Consider the following 18,426-nt stretch of genomic DNA (forward strand, 5'->3'; position numbering starts at 1 on the left):
CGGCGCGCCCATCAAATTCATATGACGACGTTCATTGGTCAGCTAACTTGACATGAAGCTACATGATTGGTGCAAATACCGGAATGTCGGTCGTTCATTCACACCCAACCTCCTCGAGCTCTCCACGGCGTCCAAAGCTGCTCCGCAAGGCCACTTGGCACTGCGGGGCATTCTGCTGTACGAGTCTCTATCAGTGTACGTTTCGATTCGGTTGCTTAAGAGCACTGTCTTCTTGCTTGCATGTAATTACCGTCGAGTTAGCTTCTTGGTTAAAGAAATCGTGTTCGGAGAAGGTTGCTGAGCGATGCCTTAGCTTCTTCGGTGTACCCGGTATGAGGCAACGTTCGCATGAACCTGTCGAGGTGTTTTATCTACCAGAAAAGTGCCGTCTGCCTCGTCGCTGAAGTTTTGCCAGCTCACAACTCACTCACCGAGTCCCTTAAACACTCAGTTCCTTGTGATCGAAGCTTGATCCTATTTCGTAGCATACTTACTAGTACGTGTTACGATAGTCCTTCAGCCCTCTTCGCCAACGTATACCGCGACCATCAGAAGGACTCGAATAATAAAGTGAGCGCGACTAACTTACTACTGGATCGTCCCTTCCCAGTAACTACTACCGTAAATTCTTTGCTTGTCATCGCCGAATCCCGCCCCTTGTCGTCCGCAAAGTGCAAACTTGGCTGCAGCTCTCGGATCGCGGGTTGGTTATCCGGAAGCTATCCGGAGACGTCCGTGACGCACGGACGCACAGATATTTGTGAGGTCGGAAGCCGCAGCAAAAGATATTGCGATGGACAGCGCGTGGACAGGTCGGCCGATGGCGGTGATGGCGGAGGTTGACACATGGCCCATTAGAGCTCAAGAAGAACGTCGCTCTCATCGAGAAGGTCGTCGCGAGCAACAACAAGGAGAAGCTCGCGCGTGTCTTCCGCACGACGTCGGCCATCCGCCGCGGCTTGACGCCGGCCGAGCTCACGCGCGCCGTGACCGAGATCCTCGCTGAGGACAACGAGATCCGGACGTCTCTCCTCCAGTTCATCGGCCTCGTCAAGCCCGATGCGGCGGACGACGTCGACATGAATGCGGGCGAAGACGACCCGGCGGTCGACGACGTCGAGAAGGACGCCAGCGTGCACATGGAGCGAAGCGAGCTCATTGAAGTCGAGACATACCTCAGCCTTCTCGTCATTGCGCTCTTGCTCAAGTCACAGCTCGGCGCCGAGGCGCAGGCGTGCGCCGACTTGGTGCGCCAGCGCTGCATGCAGTTCAACCGCCGCACGCTCGACTTGTTTGCGGCGCGCGTCATGACGTACTTTGCGTACGCGTTCGAGCGCTACGGCGAGGGCTACACGGCGATCCGCCCGCTGCTCCTCACGGCGCACCGCACGGCGTGCCTCCGCTGCGACGAGATTGGCCAAGCGACGGTGCTCAACCTGCTTTTGCGCAATTATCTGCACGAGAACCTGTACGAGCAAGCGTACAAGCTCGTGTCCAAGACGACGTTCCCGGAGGCGGTCTCGAACAACCAGTTTGTGCGCTACCTCTACTACGTCGGCAAGATCCACGCCGTCCAGCTCGAGTACACGGACTCGTACAACAAGCTCATGCAGTCGATCCGGAAGGCGCCGCAGAACACGGCGATTGGCTTCCGCCGCACGGTCTACAAGCTCGCGATCATCGTGCAGCTGCTCATGGGCGAAGTCCCGGAGCGCAGCATCTTCAACCAGACCGAGCTCAAGACGGCGCTGCTCCCATACCTGCAGCTCACCAACGTACGCATAATTCATCGTCTCTGCTCATGCGGGTTGTGCAAGGCTGTGCGCGTGGGCAACCTCGAAGACTTTACGGCCGTCCTCAACCAGTTTGCCGACGTTTTCAAGGCCGACAAGACGCACACGCTCATCCTTCGGTACACGACCAGCGCCAAGCATGATCTTACTTGTGCGTCGACTAGGCTGCGCCACAACGTCATCAAGACGGGTCTCCGCAAGATCAACACGTCGTACTCCAAGATCCTCTTCTCGGTTCGTCCATTGAACCTTGTACGTGGTGATCTGATGGTCGCCAGTAGGATATCTGCACCAAGCTCGCGCTCGACACGCCGCAGAACGCCGAGTTTGTCTGCGCCAAGGCCATCCGTGACGGCGTCATTGACGCGGTCATCGACCACAAGCACGGCTGGATGCAGTCCAAGGTACTCTTCGCCCTCGCATCGACGGCAATGGACCACGCGCCTAGGAAACCGTCGATGTGTATGCGACGACGGAGCCGCAGCAGGCCTTCCACAAGCGCATCACGTTCTGCTTGGACGTGCACAACGAAGCCGTCAAGGTCCGTCGATCCCTCGACGCCATCCTAGATCTTATCGGTCTGCTTAGGCCATGCGCTACCCGCCGGGCGCGTACAAGAAGGACCTCGAGTCGGCCGAAGAGCGCCTCGAGCGCGAGAAGCAGGAGGACGAGCTCGCCAAGGAGATTGAAGAGGAGCTCGACGAAGGTCTCTAAGCGCTCGTGGGGCCATAAGCTGCGAATCACATGATCATTCTGCTGTGTCTCGACCGCATGTACCCGCGCATGGCGTGGCCAGTCGTCCGAGCAGATGCAACGCAAGCGAAGGCAAGAGATGAGCTCGTGTATGACAAAGGGACTAGGAGTGCTACGACGCTTCTTAAAGCGGGATGTTGCCGTGCTTCTTCCACGGGTTCTCGAGCTTCTTGTTCTGGAGCACGTCGAGGTCCTCGCAGATGCGGAGGCGCGTCGCGGTTGGCTCAATAATGTCGTCGACAAAGCCGCGCTGGGCCGCGACCATCGGGTTGGCAAACTTCTCTTCGTAGTCGGCCGTGTTTTCCTCGACGTTTTGGCCGCGGAAGATGATCTCGACCGCGCCCTTGGCGCCCATGACGGCGATCTCGGCCGACGGCCATGCATAGTTGATGTCGCCGCGGAGGTGCTTGGAGGCCATGACGTCATAAGCGCCGCCGTACGCCTTGCGCGTGATCACCGTGATCTTGGGCACCGTGGCTTCCGCATACGCGTACAAGAGCTTGGCGCCATGGCGAATGATGCCGGCGTACTCTTGGTCCGTGCCCGGGAGGAAGCCGGGGACGTCGACGAGCGTCACGAGCGGGATGTTGAACGCGTCGCAGAAGCGCACAAAGCGCGCGGCCTTGATCGACGAGTTGATGTCGAGGCAGCCCGCGAGCTCCATCGGCTGGTTAGCCACGATACCGACGACCCGGCCTTCGAAGCGCGCCATGCCAATCAGAATGTTCTTGGCGTAGTCGTTCATGATCTCGTAGAAGTCGCCATTGTCGACGAGCTGGTGGATGACGTCGCGCATGTTGTACGGGACGTTCGGGTCCGGCGGCACGATCGACTCGAGGGTCGGGACCGGGCGGTGGCGGTCGTCGTCCTTGGCGCGCGTCGGCGGCGACTCTAGACAAACAGATCTTATCGATGCAAGGGATGGAGAGGAGTACCCTTGTTGTTGAGCGGAAGAAAGTCAAAGAAGCGGCGCATCTCGCGGAGCGCTTCGACGTCGTTGTCAAAAGCCTTGTGCGCGACGCCCGACGTCTTGGTGTGCGTGACAGCGCCGCCGAGCTGCTCCTGCGTCACCTCTTCGTTCGTGACCGTCTTGACGACATCCGGACCCGTCACAAACATGTACGACGTGTCCTTGCACATAAAGACAAAGTCGGTCATCGCCGGCGAGTAGACGGCGCCACCGGCGCACGGGCCCATGATCATCGTAAGCTGCGGCACAACGCCGGAGGCGAGGACGTTTTGCTGGAAAATGTCGGCGTACCCCGCGAGCGACGCGACGCCTTCTTGGATGCGCGCGCCACCCGAGTCGTTGAGCCCGATCACCGGCGCGCCCATCTTCATGGCCTTGTCCATGACCTTGATGATCTTCTCGGCGTACGTCTCGGACAAACTGCCACCCAGCACCGTAAAGTCTTGGCTAAAGACGAACGTCAAGCGGCCGTTGATCTTGCCGTGACCCGTGATGACACCGTCGCCCGGGTAGTGCTGCGTCTCCATGCCAAAGTCCTTGCAGCGGTGCGACTTGAGCATGTCGTACTCACGGAACGAGCCTTCGTCGAGGAGGAGCTCAATGCGCTCGCGGGCCGTGAGCTTGCCCTTCTTGTGCTGCGCTTCCTGGCGATGCGCGCCGCCACCAAGCAGCGCTTGCGCGCGTGCTTCCTCGAGCTTGGCCTTGAAGGCCAACTTGCGCGCCGCCGGGGTCACCTCGGTCGCCGTCGAGAAAGCCGCCGCAAAGGCAGGCATCTACACATACACCATGTCAGCCTTCCACTCTACAGTGCATGCTCGTCTTACGGGCGCGCGGACAAAGGACGGGCGGGTCACCGCACGCAGCAGTACGGATCGCATCTTGGTGCTTGTGATGGCCACAAAAAATAAGCAAATGACGCAATACGCTTTCAGAGGGTGCTACCACCTGTGAAAACGCATACATCTGGCCCGGGACCCCGGGGCACCGACCAGAACGACGATCATTTGGGATCGTTCGCCAACGTTCGTGGCGCCAGTAGCTGGACACCGCCACCCGCGCGCCCGCCGTCGCGATGGACACACCGTGTGGTCATCGATGGTCGCCACCAGAGAAGAGCTTTGAGAGTAGCTACAACACTGGTCGCTCCGCCTGCTCGTGTCCGCTGCTCGCGTAGCGTGCTTCCAGCACAAAAATCCCTGCCTGAGGCTATGCGTTGTTGAATACTTTGGCATTGAGGCTCCATCCGTCCTGTCAGAGGTGCGACCTGCGTGGTAGTACTCGACCAACTCGTCTCTGGTCGAGCGATGTGGGAGGAGCTTCAGCCGCTGCTTCGTGCTGGGGCACGGCCGGGGCACGCGTATAAAGTGTGACAAGGTCGCCTATCGTTTGCATACAAACTGTTTTGCCAAAGCGCGGGTGCCGGCAGCGGTGATTGGCTAAAAAGCGAACGGACACATCCTGATGCGTCACGAGATTCAACTTCTTAGCCAATCATCGGGGAGCGGATCCAGAATTGGGCCAATCGCACGGCGACGACCTTGAAGTTGGGGCGCACTTCGTGTGCAATCCGAGGGAAATCCCCGCGCCACTCGGCATCGCGCATCCGCCGCAGCGACCGCGTCATGTCCAGGCAGCTGCCTTCGCATGTCCTAGCACTTGGTCGCTGTAGTCTTTGCATATTGCCCGTAGAGAAGACGATCGCAATGTGTATCGATCGCCGTGCATGCATGTAGCCACGACAGGTTGGCTCGCATGTGCCTGCCAGCACCCTTGTGGATCCAAGGTGGGTATCTCTGCAACGTTGCTGCATGAACATGCGTCCATCACGAGGGCGGCGACATAGGCACGAAGCAAGACTAGAGAGTGCCGAGGATCGACCTTGTTGGTTGCTCTTCTTGGACGGTAGCTATTCCTGCAACGCGCTAGTAGCATCGCGAATCGAGAGATGCTGCGCTTCGAGTGTCTACGATTGCGCCCAAGGAGCCGTGCATGTCGTGGAAGAGCGAGGTTTGGTCTTGTCGCTCCCGTTCACATCACTGGGCTTCAAGTCGCATGCTCGTAGTTGAAGTCGCCGACGTGATCGCACCCGAGCTCGAACAACGCGCTCTTCTTACGGCTTGCTTCTACATGTTGAAAGGATGTTGTTGATCCAAGGATCATACCGGCGTCGTGTTGGACTCCACAGAGGCCCAAGAGACGTGACCATCATGTGACTCATCCGCTCAAGCAGCGTGGGGAAGACCGTGGTCTCGGTGGTTGATGACTTCATATCTTCTGAAGTGTCCGGCGACGGGCCGTGTCCTTTGTGTCTGCAAAAGCGATTTCCGCCACCGTCTGCGCCGAGCTGCACGAGAATTCAGTTGCTTGCGGCATCGTGATGGCCTTGCATAGACTGGTACAGCTCGTGTGTTGCTCCTTGGTTGGCCGAGCTCGCATATTCGATGATATCCCAGAGAACTCCCATCATTCCCAGTTCATGTACTACGACTAAAGTGGACGCACTCGACTTTGCTTCAGAAGGCCGAGCGCACTTTGACTCGGTATCTCGTTGTCGATACCAAATGACGACGATTCCTCGAAGTCCATCGGCCAAGCGATTCAGACAAAGTCGAAAAACGATCGGGCGTCGGGTGCAAATCCTGCGCCTGGATGTCCACTGGAAGGCCCCGCGTGTACGGGTTGCTTCCATGTCAAGCTTCCTTCGTCCGACGCGGTCATGAACTCACGCAGCAGAAAACCCCAAAGCACTTCCTCAGTCCTGATGCCAGGCACTGCCCGCTCTGCGCTGTGCATACGCGCGAAGCGTACGACCATCTTCCAGCGCTGTCCATTCAACCGCGCGGTCTGGCGCTTTCGAACCGATGCGTGATATCTTGCAGATGCAGCTTCCGTCGTCGGTCGGTGGCTTTCTCTACGATGCAGTCGCTATGCCGTTCTCAGCCCACACGCCGACCATTCGTGCCATCCGGCCGATCTTGCGCGCTTGCATTTGGTACTGTCTTTGGCAACCGAGTGTTCCGCACGACGTTGACGCCTGTGCAGCTGGCGACAAAAGCGAACAATAATCTCACTCTAGCACTCTAGTACGTCTGCATCTCAAAGTATCGCAACTGGAAATGACTCGTTTACACCAGCCTACAAAACGTGGCAGGTCGCTTGGACCTCGCTGGGTTTGGGGCTAACCTTGATCCCGCGAGTCAGCGGACGTCTCTTGAACGCTGCGAACTTCCTCATCTGGACTGCACTTTTATCCCACATGGGCTAGCCTGATGGTCAGTGATAGTCTTGCTGAGGCTTCAACCCAGTGCTTGGTTGACGTTATGAGGTCGGTGGGCTCCATTCTTCGTGTCTTTAGCCTTCGACAGACTACTCGGACTACGCCATCTACTGTTTGCTCGACGCGCGGCAACATACTGAATGTTGGATTATCGGTTGCAATATGACAGTGGCTCCTTACGCGACGTCTGACGTGCCCTTCTTGACGGTCGAGTGCTTGCGCGTGACGCTCGGAAGCTCAGCGTCCTCCATGCTCTTCTCGCGCACGAGGCGAGCGTACTCGATGGCTTGCTTCTTGGCGATGCGCCGGCCGAGCGTGAGCATGTAGATCGAAAGGCCGATCTCGAGCGTGAGCGCCATGACAGCGACGACCATGTAGCCCTCGAGGAGGACGCAGCTCGTGCCCGAGAGGTTGTCGTCGAGGCCATGGCTCTCGCAGTACGTGCGGAACTCGGTCTTGGCGAAGTACGGCTTCATAAAGGTCGAGATGGTCGCGATCGAGAACGCAATGAGGCCAAGGTGCAGGAGGTAGAAGAGTTTGGCGCCATGGCGCTGGAGGTGGTTGACGCAGCTGCAGCAGTTGCGCAGCGTGTAGAGGAAGGCGAACCCGATCGAGACGAACGCGCTCGTGAGGTAGAGCGCCAGCATCGCGATGCCCGTCTCGCGTGAGACTGCGATGGACGGCAGCACCGTCAGCGCCTGCAGCGCGAGGACCATCAGCATCACGCACTCGTCGAGGATGATGCACATGCTTGCGGCTCCTGTCGTCGGCTTGTGGTGTTCTGAACAGGCGGCGAAAAAAACACCTTCTGCGTAAAAAACAATGTTCGAAATCTCAACGCATTTCTTCATCCAAAAAGATTTCGTGTCATCTCGGGCGGCGAGATGCGAGCACCGTCTTCCAGAAGGCCCTTGCAGCATGGCCAGGCAGGCGCCGGAGGACGCGAGGCCATCTACACCCAACGTTACTGGTACCTCCGTCGTCCGTCACATGAAGGTAGGCAGTCTACTGAAGCAGGTAGTAGCTCGGTGGTGAACGGTCCATGCGCAGCTGTCCAGCATTGATGGTCTGTGGGCTAAGATCTGATGGGCATGACCGAGATCATGGCTTGGGCTTGTATTGGCCGCAGCAGCCTCAAGCGGGCAAGTGTCGTCAGTGCGCCATGCAGCAACCTCGGCTCGAAAAGTCCAAGTGCCAGTCGATCCGCAAGCAATTTTGAGAGGACAACGTCAGCTGCCCTTGTCCGAGGACGCATCGCAGCGGACAAGAAGAGGAGGATGTGGCTGGCATTGCTTGTGGCCACACAAAGGCTGTGGTTGCGCAACTTGGCTGCCATCTGGACGGTCCAGCCAGATGGATAGCACGGAGCTGGCCAAGTGGGGTCGATGGACGGATCAAGATCGACGACGAAGTAGATGAGGCAAAGTTCTTAGTTAATAGGTTACAAGCTTAAACACGCATATCGGAAAACATGTCGATGAAGGATGGACAGGACGTCATGCGCGTGATCGCGCTGCCGAGGCGCTCAAAGTCCGAGCGCTCCGAGTAGATTTGGGCCGAGATGCGAATGTACATCTGGCCTTGGATCGGGAGCACTTTGGTCACGATCTGGCACTGGTCCATGAGGATGTCAATGACAAACTCGCACACTTGCAGCTTCTCGTCGGCCGAGAGCGGCTCCTTCGCGTGCTTCTTGGCCGGCCACTCGATCGGGAGGCGGATCGCACTCACAAACGGGCTGCGCTGCCACGGCGGCAGGAGCGGCTCCGTGCCCCAGAGCGTCGCGAGGTAGCTCGAGGCCCAGTCGATGAGTCCTTTGTTGTGGGCAAAGACGCGGGCGAACCCGAGGTTCTGGTAAAAGTCGAGCGACGTGGCGATCGTGAGGTAGTTGGACTCGTCCTTCGTGCCCTGGACGGCAAACTCCTCGAGGAAGCCCTGGTTGTAGCCGAGCGACGTGACGACCGGGCGGATCACCGATTGGTGCTCGCGGTCCACAAACAAGAACGAGCTCGACTTGGAGCCAAAGAGCCACTTGGTCGTCGTGCCCACGTAAAAGTCGGGGCGCAGCTCGCGCAGGTTCAGCGGGATCTGGCCCGGCGCGTTCGCACCGTCAATGAGCGTATACACGCCACGGGCGCGCAGCATCGGAATGAGCTTCTCTAGCGGGAGGACGAGGCCGCCCGAGCTCGTAATGTGATCGAGCACGGCCACGCGCGTGTTGGGCGTGATCGCAGCAATGATCTGCGTGATGAGCGAGTCGTAGGACGGGATCGGGAGCTTGACATCGACGACCTTGAGCTCGACGACCTCTTGTGTCATGTAGCAAATGTGGCGGAGCGTGTTAAAGACGCCGGGGTACGTCGAGCTCATACACAGCACTTCGTCGCCGTCCTGGAGGTCGAGCGAGCGCAGCACCGAGTTGACGCCGTGCGAGATGTTGGGCACAAACACAATGTCGTCCGAGTCGGCACCGACAAACTCGGCGAGGCGCTCGGCCGACTTGCGGAGGAGCGTCGGCAGCTCGCGCCGGTAGAACCGGTCCGGGTTCATCTCCATGCGGTTGACAAAGTACGCCTGCGCGGCGAGGACGGGCTTGGGTGCAAAGCCAAACGAGGCCGGGTTCAGGAACGTCGTGTTGGGCTCCATGTTGAAACAACACCGCGCCGAGCTGCCAAGCGTGAGCTGGTTGAGGAAGCACGTACAGTCCGCCGGCAGCATCGAGAGCCGGTCGAGGTCCATGAGCGACGGCGGCGCCTCCGAGCGCGGCTTGACGGTGGGCGAGACGACGGGCGCCGGCGGGCCCGCGCTATGGCCACTGCTCGAGTACACAGCTTGTTGCATGCTGGGGCTTACTGGTGCCAAAGCGTCTTGGGAAATGAACCTCGTTTTGGTTCATTTTATTATTGTATTTTTATTATACGCTTTCGAAGAAAAGACCACGTGACTTATAAAAAGCCGCGTCGGGACATGCGCCATGGTTTTGCACCAATGAGAAACCGCCAGAACGGTGGTTTTGACGGAATCCGCCACGTGATTGGACAAAAGGGTAGCCAATGGCATCGCGCAATGCCGCCGACGCAATTCGCAGCGCGGAAGCGGACGCCAATCACGCCGACCAAGATGGCGGCCAGCTGGAGCGGCGCCTGCGACGCTCATGCGATTGGACCGTGGTAGACGAGCAGCCACATGGAGGTGCGACGCCGAAGCCGCGAAGGCTCCGCCCAGATACGCGGCTGCCAGGATGCGAGTGGCGACGCCGTGGGGACCGGCCGCGAGAAGTAATGGCGACGCTGGTGTACGTGGCAGCTGCAGATCGCGCAAAGGTTGCCCGTTCGCGGCGAAAGAAGGCGGCGCTGACTATCCAGGGTGAGCGGTCAACCCAACTTCAAGGCGCCGTCGACGTTTGTAATTAACAATCTCGGACTACGTCGCCGCCAAGCGCTTGGCCTTGCCGACCGGGTAGAAGGACGTTTCGCCCGCCCTACAAGACACAGACTGACATACGCAATATGTTCGATCGTTGGTTTACATGAGAAGATCCGCAACGTAGCTCTCTTGGCCCGTGTACTCTTGCGGCCGTTTCTCGTAGAGATGCTAGCCCAATGATGGCGACCTCGACCCAGATTATGATGGCGTCATACCTGGCGGTAGAACATGTATTGCCACATGTTGTGGTCGTGGCGAACGTGCGCGTCAAAGCCATCGCCGTGCCGCTGAAACTGCAAGCTACGTGGCGTCACCAAAGATACGTCGTCGGACAGGGTGAGCTACCTGTCGATGCCGCAAATGAAGCAGTTGCTCTCCATGTCCTTCTCGATCGACGCCCGGTGGTCGCGCAGCTCGCCAAAGGCGTCGATGATGATCCCACCAATGATGTTGAGCAAGAGCACGCAAATGATGAGCCAGTACGACACGTCAAACCCGAGACGGAGCACCGAGATGGTCGGGTTGCTCTGCCACGACACGATATGCATGACGGACGCAATGTCCTAATCCAATCATAGCATGCATTCGACATGGGCGACGCGCATGCGAAACCTGGCGCAGGCCTTGGTTGAAGTGCGTGATGACGCACTCCATGAGCGTCCGGCAGCCCGTGTTGACTTCGTCGAGAACGCCATATTGGTCATGAAAAAGCATGTAGCCGACCGCCGTATAGATGTACACGACGACGCAAATGAGGTAAAACCTACAAATACAGTGGGCACCGCCTCGTGACACAAGCCAACGTAGTACGTCTGAACGAGCGAGTTGCGGTTCTGCTCGACGGCCAAAAGGGCATTGGAGAGGGTTCGGTGGAAGCAGACGTCCAAGAGCATGAGGGCATAGCACACGATGCGGAGACCGCGCACCGAGAGCGCAGGCACGAGCAAGACACAGCCGAGGCAGCTACGCAGATCATCGCGATCACATATAGAGACGTACATCGCAGTACCCGAGAATCGAGTACAGGAGATTGTACTTTGTGTTGTAGACAACGAGGGCCAACGACGACACGCGGGCTTCGATGGGCACGTCCGTACTTGGCACTGGTGACCGCGACGTTGCTGTAAACGTCTTGCATGTCCCACTCGGTACCGTTTGGCGATCAAGTACAAGCTTGACGAGGTCGGACGGCAACGACAGCAGCGCATGGGTTGTCAAAAGCGGTGTCGTCACAGCTTCGTTCTGGAGCACACGCGGTGCCCCCGCCGTCTCGGCGCGGAGGCGTTGCCACTTGTAGTTGCTCAGAATATACTGTCGTCGCGACACCATCGACACGACAAGGCGCACGAGCGACAGCCCAAAGTGCGACACTGCCATGACCACCGCGAGCACGTACACGCGGGCGTCGACGGTCGCCATGTCGCCCGTTCCAAAGCTCTAAAGCAGCAACTTCTATCGTGTATGAACCATGCATTTCGTACGTGGTTGAAGAGGTGGAGGCCGTTGAGGCCCAGTGCGAGCCAAAAGGTCCTACATCAAGTGCAGTCAACGCGACTACGAGCTATTGCGTGTAGTACAAGTGCATGACGGGGTCTTCAGCGTGTAGCACGAGGCGGAGCAATGGCGATGGCGACGCATCCAAGTGGGCGCAGTATTGTAGTTCTTCCAGCAGCAGCACCGAGTACCGGTGAAAGCTGTCCAGCTTGCTCATCTGCGACCGCAAACGTTGAGGCCAAGCTCGGTGATAAACGTCGTACCTGGCTGTCTTTGGTAAACATGTACACCATGCGCTCGCGCGAGTCGCGAATGACGCGGTGCTCCCAGTGCGACAGACAAATGTCGGGAATCTACACGCGTCTCCTGCTCGCCATACAAAAGCCAAAGCTTCGTACCCGAAAGTAAATGGTCTCGAGGTCGGTCTCGCGCACAATCTCGATCGACCCGACGCTCGCTGCGAGCTTGGTCCAGTTGAAAAATGACGGTGCACCTGCCTCGAGCTGCGTCTGCATCGTCGCAACCGCATCATCGCTAGGCGTCAAGAGTGTCTGAAAGAGAACGTAGACATCGCAGCAGATGGTCCAGTGGCTGCGCACTTTTGCTTGGAGCGTCTCCACCGATACCTCGTCTGCCTCGAGCGATGTCAATAGATGACGCTCGTGCTCGGACGCGTCGATCGTCACGGCGGCCTTGGCTACACTCGTCGTCTCGAGAGCGCGTTCGACAAGTCGGGCGTAAACGTCATACTCGCGCTTGACGTCGTTGCAGTAGGCACTCCACGTCGCCACGTCCAGTGTCGCAAGCATTCGGGCTGGCATGCGAGCATCTCGGTTGCCTTCAAGGATGCTGTAGACGAGCACGATTGCGCTGTGCTTGAGCTCCTGTACTTGGGTGACGCTACAGTTGTCGTACACAAGCGGTAGTTCTGCGTCCGACGACAAAGACGGGTGGGTCGCATGGTGGTGGCGCAAAACGTCGTTGATGGCGTGGAGGAGTTCGGTGGAAGCGCCCACAGAGCGTTGGTTGGCGTCGCAGCCCTGCACAAACTCGGCGAGCGTGTTGAGCGCCTGAACAACGACGCCGAGGTGCATTGCCGACGTGATGTTCCACACCAGCGAGTGCGTGCGCGGATCCACGACCCAGAGAAACCCACAGAGGTACGAGATGACTTCGTCGACAAGGTCGTACGTGCGCACAGCGTTGCGCTGGTTCCGTACGTAGTGCTGCATTGGTGCAAAGTGGTTTTCGCAGAGAAGCCGGAGAAACTCGAGAAGGTCCATCACGATCGGCAAGAGCTCGTCGTCGTGCGGCAGGCGCAAAAAGTGCACGAGACGACTCACAAAGGACTCGCCAAGCGCTTGAACATGGCCAAACATGTCGGCTTGCACGCGTGGGTTGCCGTCGCGCAGCATGGCCAAGCCGACGTGGAGAGTCTCTTGGACTAGCGTCGGATACCCGTGGACGTCGTGAATCGCTTTGGAGAGCAATTGCAGAACCATGGCCCCACCACCAAGGCGAGCGAGTCGGTCTTGTTGCTCGCAGAGGTCCTCGTCGCGGCCGTCAAGGAGCCATCCAAGAAGGTTCAAATGCACGTGCGGCTGTTCATGGGCGTTGGTCGCGCTCTCTTTGTCGTGCTGGCACATGTAGGCAATGACGTGACTGACGACATCGTCCATGGACGGTGACAAGAGGGCTTGAACAAACGAAGTTTCGGCTTGGAGCAGAGTCGAGCGATACAGCGCCGTAGACTCGAACCCGCTGAGAAAGCCCCGCAGCTGTGCCGGCACAAAGGCTTCGATGGGCGTGTCGACAGTACAATTTGCCGCAGCGTCGACGCGGTACCGGAGCCGGAAGGACCCCGAATCCTTCCGTGGCCGCATGGACGTCGCCGTCGAGATTGCTCGAATGCGTGGCGCCTCTCGCTTGACCTTGTGCCAAAGCGACTGCCGCTTGATCTCGCTCTTCCAGACACGCAGGACAGAAATCGTGCGCAGCTTGTGGCTCACGAGGCGCGAGAAGCTGCTCGCAGCAGACGTGAGCGTAACTGAAGGCGAGTGCTCGGCCAAAATGCTGTTCTCCTTGATGCTCGACACGACTGCAATCGTGGCGGCCTTGGTTCGCTCGGGCAGACGCGGAATGTCCAAAATCTGTAGCAGCATAAGACAACCGCAAGCCAAGAACAAAGGCACCTTGACGAGGACCGCGACGATGTGCATTGTCACTTGGCTGTGTTTTGCGTGTGCAGTCGTCAATGTCATAGCGACTTGAGAGAAAAAGTTGGTCAGCATCGGCAGGACGCCGTCGTCGAGAAAAGCCAGAATCGCGCTGAAGATACGCGCCTCGGACGTGAGCGTCGCCAGCGTCACTTCGACGTTTGCGGGCAGCTCCTTGCCCTCGAAATACTTGGCGTCGGCCATGTGGAGCACGACAGTGAGGTCGTGTACCACGTACTGGAGGAGCGACCACACGGCGGGGTTCTCGGCCAAGCCAGCGATCGGAATCTGGACGTCAAAGTACGCCGCGTCAAGGAACGCCAAAAGGGCCTTCCGGACGCTGAAAACGGTGCGACCATCGACGAGCGCGCGTACGATTTCGTTGAGCGAGAGAAGCGACCGGCACTCGACTTCGACGCGGTGGTTCTTGCCTTGGCTACATGCCGAGAGAAGGTGCAGCAGCGTCGCGTGGTAGTGCAGTCGATGGAGGTCTGGGTGCGCTTTGAGCATGCTCTCGATGCAGTGCGTGCTCGTCAGCAACACCATCTCGAGTGGCTTGTCGACGCGGGCCATCAAGTCGAGCCGTGCTTGGTACCCTGCCTCTTCCGTAAAGAGGTCGAGAGTCGTCGGGTGCGACGAGAGCGCGTTGAAGACGAGCGTTTGGTTGGTCTCAATGTACTCGCCTTGCTTGGTCACGACCAAATGCAATAATACCTCAAGGAGCCGCGACCGCGCCGACGGCGCTTCGAGGAACGTGGGTGCCACGAGCAAGTCGGCGACGCGGGTCACTTGCGCGGCCGGGATCGATTGCACGAGCGCTTCGTTGTGCCCCAAGACGCTGCGCACGAAGTCTAATGCAACATGAGAAACAATAGACAGAGCATAGTATGTACGAGACACTTCGCTCGGGAAGAACGGAAGGTCGCGCAAGAAGAGATCGACGTGCGCCACAAGGAGTGACTCGAACGAGCGGTCGCAGCCAATCATGTGCACGAGAATCTGGTAGCATTGGCGAATCCACTCGGTGGAAGCACGCGTCGCTTGGCGTTGGAGAAGGCCAATGACGATCGTGTGGAGTCCAACATGGAAGAGAAGGCGCTGCATTTGCTGGTACTTTTCAAGGGGCTGCGCCGTCACGACAGCCAAGGCGCGATGGAGCGGCACCTCGGGGTTTTCGCCGTCCATTGCGTGGGCAATGTCCCGGAGCTCGTCATAGATGCGCTCCCACGCGTCCGATGTCAGAATCAAAAGGCTCTCGGCGATGCGCCGGATTTCGGGGAGTGTGTTGAAGTACGAGTAGAGCAAACCGAGCGCCAACATGGTAAGCTCGTGGCACCCGTGGCGACAGAGACTGCAGAGCACGTCGACGTAGTGGACATTTGCGTAGCAGTCGTCTTGGACAAGCACCTATGCCACGTTTGATTCCAAGCCTGCGATAGTCGTGAGGTAGATATACGGTATGGAAGGCATCTTCGAGAGCCAGGTGCGTCATCGCACTGACCGCCGCACTGTGTTGACGCACAACGTCCACAAGCGCCGAAACTTGGTTGTTGAGACGCCCCGTCGCAAGCTTGGACAATACATGGCAGATGCGAACCTTGATGTCGACGGCGTCGCCCGTCGCCGAGCCGAGGTACGTCACCAGCACGCGCACAAGCGCAGTGAGAAGCTTTGGAGTCTGGTAGTACCCAAGGCAGACGCAGGTTTCTGCGAGTGCAATCACAGCCAAGAGCAACTGGCGCGTGCCGCGTGCCAACACTTCGGGATCTAGAGCACCATCACTACCTCGTCAAGATACAGATCTGAGGAACGCACTAGCTGCGATGGTCCGAGTCAAATAGGTTTCGGCAAACGTCGCGTACGGCGTGATTTGGTCCATGCATTCTTCCCACGTCCACGACGACGACGGGTCCAGAGTACGCGTACACATGGGTTTGCTCGGCACGAGCCAACTTCGAGCGTACTACCAGCACAGAGTTGAAAAATGATAAGAACGATAGTGTACCGAGACGGCGGAGAAATCTTGCTTGTAAAACAGCGTTGACGCGTGTCCGTGGACGTCGTGGGCTGTCATGTATGCGCACAGCCCCGCGCGGATGCAATCGGGAATGGTTTCGTTCTCGAGCAAGCGGAGCCCGTGGTCGACGACGAATTGCATCAGCGGGCTCGATGGTCGCGCGTCATCGCGGTGCAGCCGTGCGAGGAGGCAAAACGCATTCGCAACATACAGCTGTGTTGGCTCGCCGAGCGCACTGGCAACAACCTCCCACGTCGCCGTCATTTGGGGCACAAGCACGAGCACCTACGACGCACACGACGTTCAGACACACAGTTGGATGCAAAGCAAACCTCCGAGCCTTGCACCACCAACGTAGGCAAGATGTTCCGCACCAAGAGCTCCTCCAGTATGAGCGCTTGGTTCTTGCCGAGCACAACGCCATTGCACGTGCAGAGCGTCTCGAGGTAGACCCAGTACTCGTGGGCCCACTCAAACGCAGCCGGTTGCGCCATGCGATCTAGTGTCTCTTGGATCTGGCGGCGCGAAATGCAATGTAGGAACGACTCGTTGTCGCGCACGCAAGCTGTGAGCGCTTTGGCGACAGCTTCGTTGGCGCCGAGGAGGTCTTGTAGCATCGGAAGGTACGGGTGGATCGTGCGCTGGCTTGTCGGATCGTCCGTGACGTAGTCCTCGATGAGGAAGCAAAGCGCGCGGACACACGTACGCAGCTCCGCGTGCCGTTGATACGCGCCTTGATGCCTACAACAGAGTTAGGACAGCACCCAATGTGGGTGAAGTGCCCACGCGTGCAAGATGACTGCAAAGTTGTCGAGGAGCGACGCCAAGACAGACTGATCCCAGAGGATGAACTTGAGCGACGGGTGCTGGCGCAGGACGCTATGCACCGCCCGTAGGCAAATTTCAAGCGGCTGCACGTCTTGAAACGTGAGTCCCTTCAAGTGCGGGACGCGCTCTAGCTGTGCGCAGTGTCGTGCAAACTGGTTCTTTGTGAAAAGCACGTCCAAAAGCACATACACCTCGGTTGCACTCGGCAAATGCACTCGAAAGACGTCGCTGTCGCGCACGGTGCGGCAGCAGTGGAGCGGTATGGTCGCGTCGTCACTTCCTGCGACACCGCAGAGCCAGACACCACTCTCGTCGTGCTGGATGTGAAAGGACGTCGATCCAGCGTGCTTGCTTGCGAGCTTAAAGAACGTGGCGGGCCCGTTGTCGGTTGACGAAGCCGAGATGCACAACGGCGCGTTAGCAGTGATGCCGAGAAGCTTGCCCGAAGCGATGTGGCGCAGCTGAATGACATCGGACGCGATCGCTTGGCCGCCCCACTTGGCGTGGAGGGGCTCGACCGCCCAGAGTGCGTTCGAGCTCGTTGTAGAGTTTAGAGCCAGAGCGTCTGATGTGAGTTGGAGGACGTGCTCGCTCTCGACGTGGCAGAAGCGCAGAATATCGCCGCCGCGCAGCGCCGGTATGCTTGACGTTGGCGACTCGTGTTTAGCAAATGGCACGAGCTGCCACCGTGTCTTGCCATAGCCAGCAACGACATCGAGAATGCTCTCTCGGAAGCGGCTCGTTGCGACGTCGAGGTAGCGCTCCCAGCGGGCGCTGTAGAGATGCACTACGTCTTCAATAAGGACAGTGTCGCCATCGATCTTGGTCTTGACTGGAGCTTGCACTTCCAGCCACGAGTCCAGCCTACGAATTGTACTTGCTGCAGCATCGACTCGCATTCGTACATGTGTACCATTGCTCGCGAGCTGGCACGTCGCAAGCGACATTGAACGCATGTGGGGACTCGAAGCCAACCTGGCAGTGGTCCATGTACCATCCATCGGTGAAGGCTCTACCTTCATCGTAAAGGGCTGGACTCCGCGCTCGTTGACGTTGATGCAAAGCACTTGGTTGGTGTGGTAATGGACGAGCTATACCGTCCAGGTCTATGGATAGAGGTCGCAGGCATGGGACGTACGCGAATGCATTGCCCAAGCTTCACCTCGGTACCATAGCCCTTGCATGTCATCTCGTGCTCCAGTGCATGCTACATGGACCATCGCATCATCTGGCATGGCGAGGACGCGCACGTGACGTACGCTGTCGAGCTTCCTCTGGAGGTCGACGCGGACAATGTCTTCCTTGTTGAGCACGGTCTCCACGCGGAAGACGCATGGAAGGACGCTCTTGGGCTCGAGCACTTCGGTCTGCGTGAGCGTCTCGACCACAGCCGCTCGATGGACGATCCTACATGCGCAGGATGCATCGATACCGTCACCTCCATCATCATCTTGTTCGTCTACCCCGAGGAAGGAACTGCATGCTCGCAGGAGGCGAGGAAGCCGATCGCGGGATGGGGGTCCGCGCTCGACTCGGGGGACCAGGACGGGTCGCTGCCTTGAGCGACCAATAGCACGAGGTCGCCGACGCAGAGCTTGGCCATACCCCCAAAAGATCGACGTTTCTTTTTGGCCAATCATATGCCACAGATT

General features: G+C 58.5%; 5 protein-coding genes across 6 annotated transcripts; 1 reads left to right on the forward strand and 4 right to left on the reverse strand.

Annotated features, from left to right (window-relative positions):
• The first annotated feature begins 765 nt into the window (after positions 1-765).
• SDRG_00145 (hypothetical protein) lies at positions 766-2,691 on the forward strand. The gene is made up of 7 exons (XM_008605610.1): positions 766-812; positions 859-1,775; positions 1,818-1,912; positions 1,958-2,027; positions 2,075-2,197; positions 2,242-2,334; positions 2,382-2,691. The coding sequence occupies exons 1-7, from the start codon at positions 794-796 to the stop codon at positions 2,505-2,507; spliced, it is 1,443 nt and encodes a 480-aa protein (XP_008603832.1). The 5' UTR covers positions 766-793; the 3' UTR covers positions 2,508-2,691.
• Positions 2,616-4,434, reverse strand: SDRG_00146 (propionyl-CoA carboxylase beta chain, mitochondrial). Its single transcript, XM_008605611.1, has 3 exons — positions 4,341-4,434; positions 3,482-4,289; positions 2,616-3,437 (listed from the first exon to the last, which is right to left on the reverse strand). The coding sequence occupies exons 1-3, from the start codon at positions 4,392-4,394 to the stop codon at positions 2,671-2,673; spliced, it is 1,629 nt and encodes a 542-aa protein (XP_008603833.1). The 5' UTR covers positions 4,395-4,434; the 3' UTR covers positions 2,616-2,670.
• A 2,362-nt stretch (positions 4,435-6,796) lies between these two features.
• Positions 6,797-8,085, reverse strand: SDRG_00147 (hypothetical protein). The gene has a single exon (XM_008605612.1). The coding sequence runs from the start codon at positions 7,711-7,713 to the stop codon at positions 6,970-6,972; it is 744 nt and encodes a 247-aa protein (XP_008603834.1). The 5' UTR covers positions 7,714-8,085; the 3' UTR covers positions 6,797-6,969.
• A 119-nt stretch (positions 8,086-8,204) lies between these two features.
• On the reverse strand, positions 8,205-9,659 carry SDRG_00148 (hypothetical protein). Its single transcript, XM_008605613.1, has one exon. The coding sequence runs from the start codon at positions 9,632-9,634 to the stop codon at positions 8,243-8,245; it is 1,392 nt and encodes a 463-aa protein (XP_008603835.1). The 5' UTR covers positions 9,635-9,659; the 3' UTR covers positions 8,205-8,242.
• Positions 9,660-10,165: 506 nt separating this feature from the next.
• SDRG_00149 lies at positions 10,166-18,396 on the reverse strand. Of its 2 annotated transcripts, XM_008605615.1 has the most exons (24): positions 18,238-18,396; positions 18,034-18,181; positions 17,913-17,981; positions 17,791-17,865; positions 17,688-17,749; positions 17,608-17,638; positions 16,733-17,561; positions 16,279-16,687; positions 15,935-16,231; positions 15,745-15,892; positions 15,386-15,696; positions 14,823-15,336; positions 13,906-14,780; positions 12,112-13,863; positions 11,977-12,066; positions 11,797-11,930; positions 11,701-11,749; positions 11,229-11,656; positions 11,030-11,182; positions 10,832-10,982; positions 10,565-10,782; positions 10,435-10,519; positions 10,323-10,387; positions 10,166-10,274 (listed from the first exon to the last, which is right to left on the reverse strand). In XM_008605615.1, the coding sequence occupies exons 2-24, from the start codon at positions 18,107-18,109 to the stop codon at positions 10,217-10,219; spliced, it is 6,879 nt and encodes a 2,292-aa protein (XP_008603837.1). In that variant the 5' UTR covers positions 18,110-18,181; positions 18,238-18,396; the 3' UTR covers positions 10,166-10,216. The 2 variants fall into 2 exon arrangements, with proteins under 2 accessions (XP_008603837.1, XP_008603836.1); XM_008605614.1 differs by having other exon boundaries at positions 16,733-17,638.
• Between the last annotated feature and the right edge of the window lie 30 nt (positions 18,397-18,426).

Source organism: Saprolegnia diclina (assembly GCF_000281045.1).
Source record: "Saprolegnia diclina VS20 unplaced genomic scaffold supercont1.1, whole genome shotgun sequence".
NCBI classification, from domain to species: Eukaryota; Oomycota; class Saprolegniomycetes; order Saprolegniales; family Saprolegniaceae; genus Saprolegnia; species Saprolegnia diclina.

Bases quoted from the DNA above. Each gene is read 5' to 3' on its own strand.
- SDRG_00145 (XM_008605610.1), top strand. The intron at 2,028-2,074 runs GTTCGTCCATTG...GGTCGCCAGTAG, and splicing joins ACTCCAAGATCCTCTTCTCG to GATATCTGCACCAAGCTCGC. The intron at 2,198-2,241 runs GTACTCTTCGCC...CCACGCGCCTAG, and splicing joins ACGGCTGGATGCAGTCCAAG to GAAACCGTCGATGTGTATGC.
- SDRG_00146 (XM_008605611.1), bottom strand. From the start codon at position 4,394: ATGCGATCCGTACTGCTGCGTGCGGTGACCCGCCCGTCCTTTGTCCGC. The intron at 4,290-4,340 runs GTAAGACGAGCA...GTGTATGTGTAG, and splicing joins CGTCCTTTGTCCGCGCGCCC to ATGCCTGCCTTTGCGGCGGC. The intron at 3,438-3,481 runs GTACTCCTCTCC...CTGTTTGTCTAG, and splicing joins TCTTCCGCTCAACAACAAGG to AGTCGCCGCCGACGCGCGCC.
- SDRG_00147 (XM_008605612.1), bottom strand. From the start codon at position 7,713: ATGCTGCAAGGGCCTTCTGGAAGACGGTGCTCGCATCTCGCCGCCCGA.
- SDRG_00148 (XM_008605613.1), bottom strand. From the start codon at position 9,634: ATGCAACAAGCTGTGTACTCGAGCAGTGGCCATAGCGCGGGCCCGCCG.
- SDRG_00149 (XM_008605614.1), bottom strand. From the start codon at position 18,377: ATGGCCAAGCTCTGCGTCGGCGACCTCGTGCTATTGGTCGCTCAAGGC. The intron at 17,750-17,790 runs GTAGAGCCTTCA...GACCACTGCCAG, and splicing joins TCCAGCCCTTTACGATGAAG to GTTGGCTTCGAGTCCCCACA. The intron at 15,697-15,744 runs GTGCGTTCCTCA...ATGGTGCTCTAG, and splicing joins GACTCGGACCATCGCAGCTA to ATCCCGAAGTGTTGGCACGC.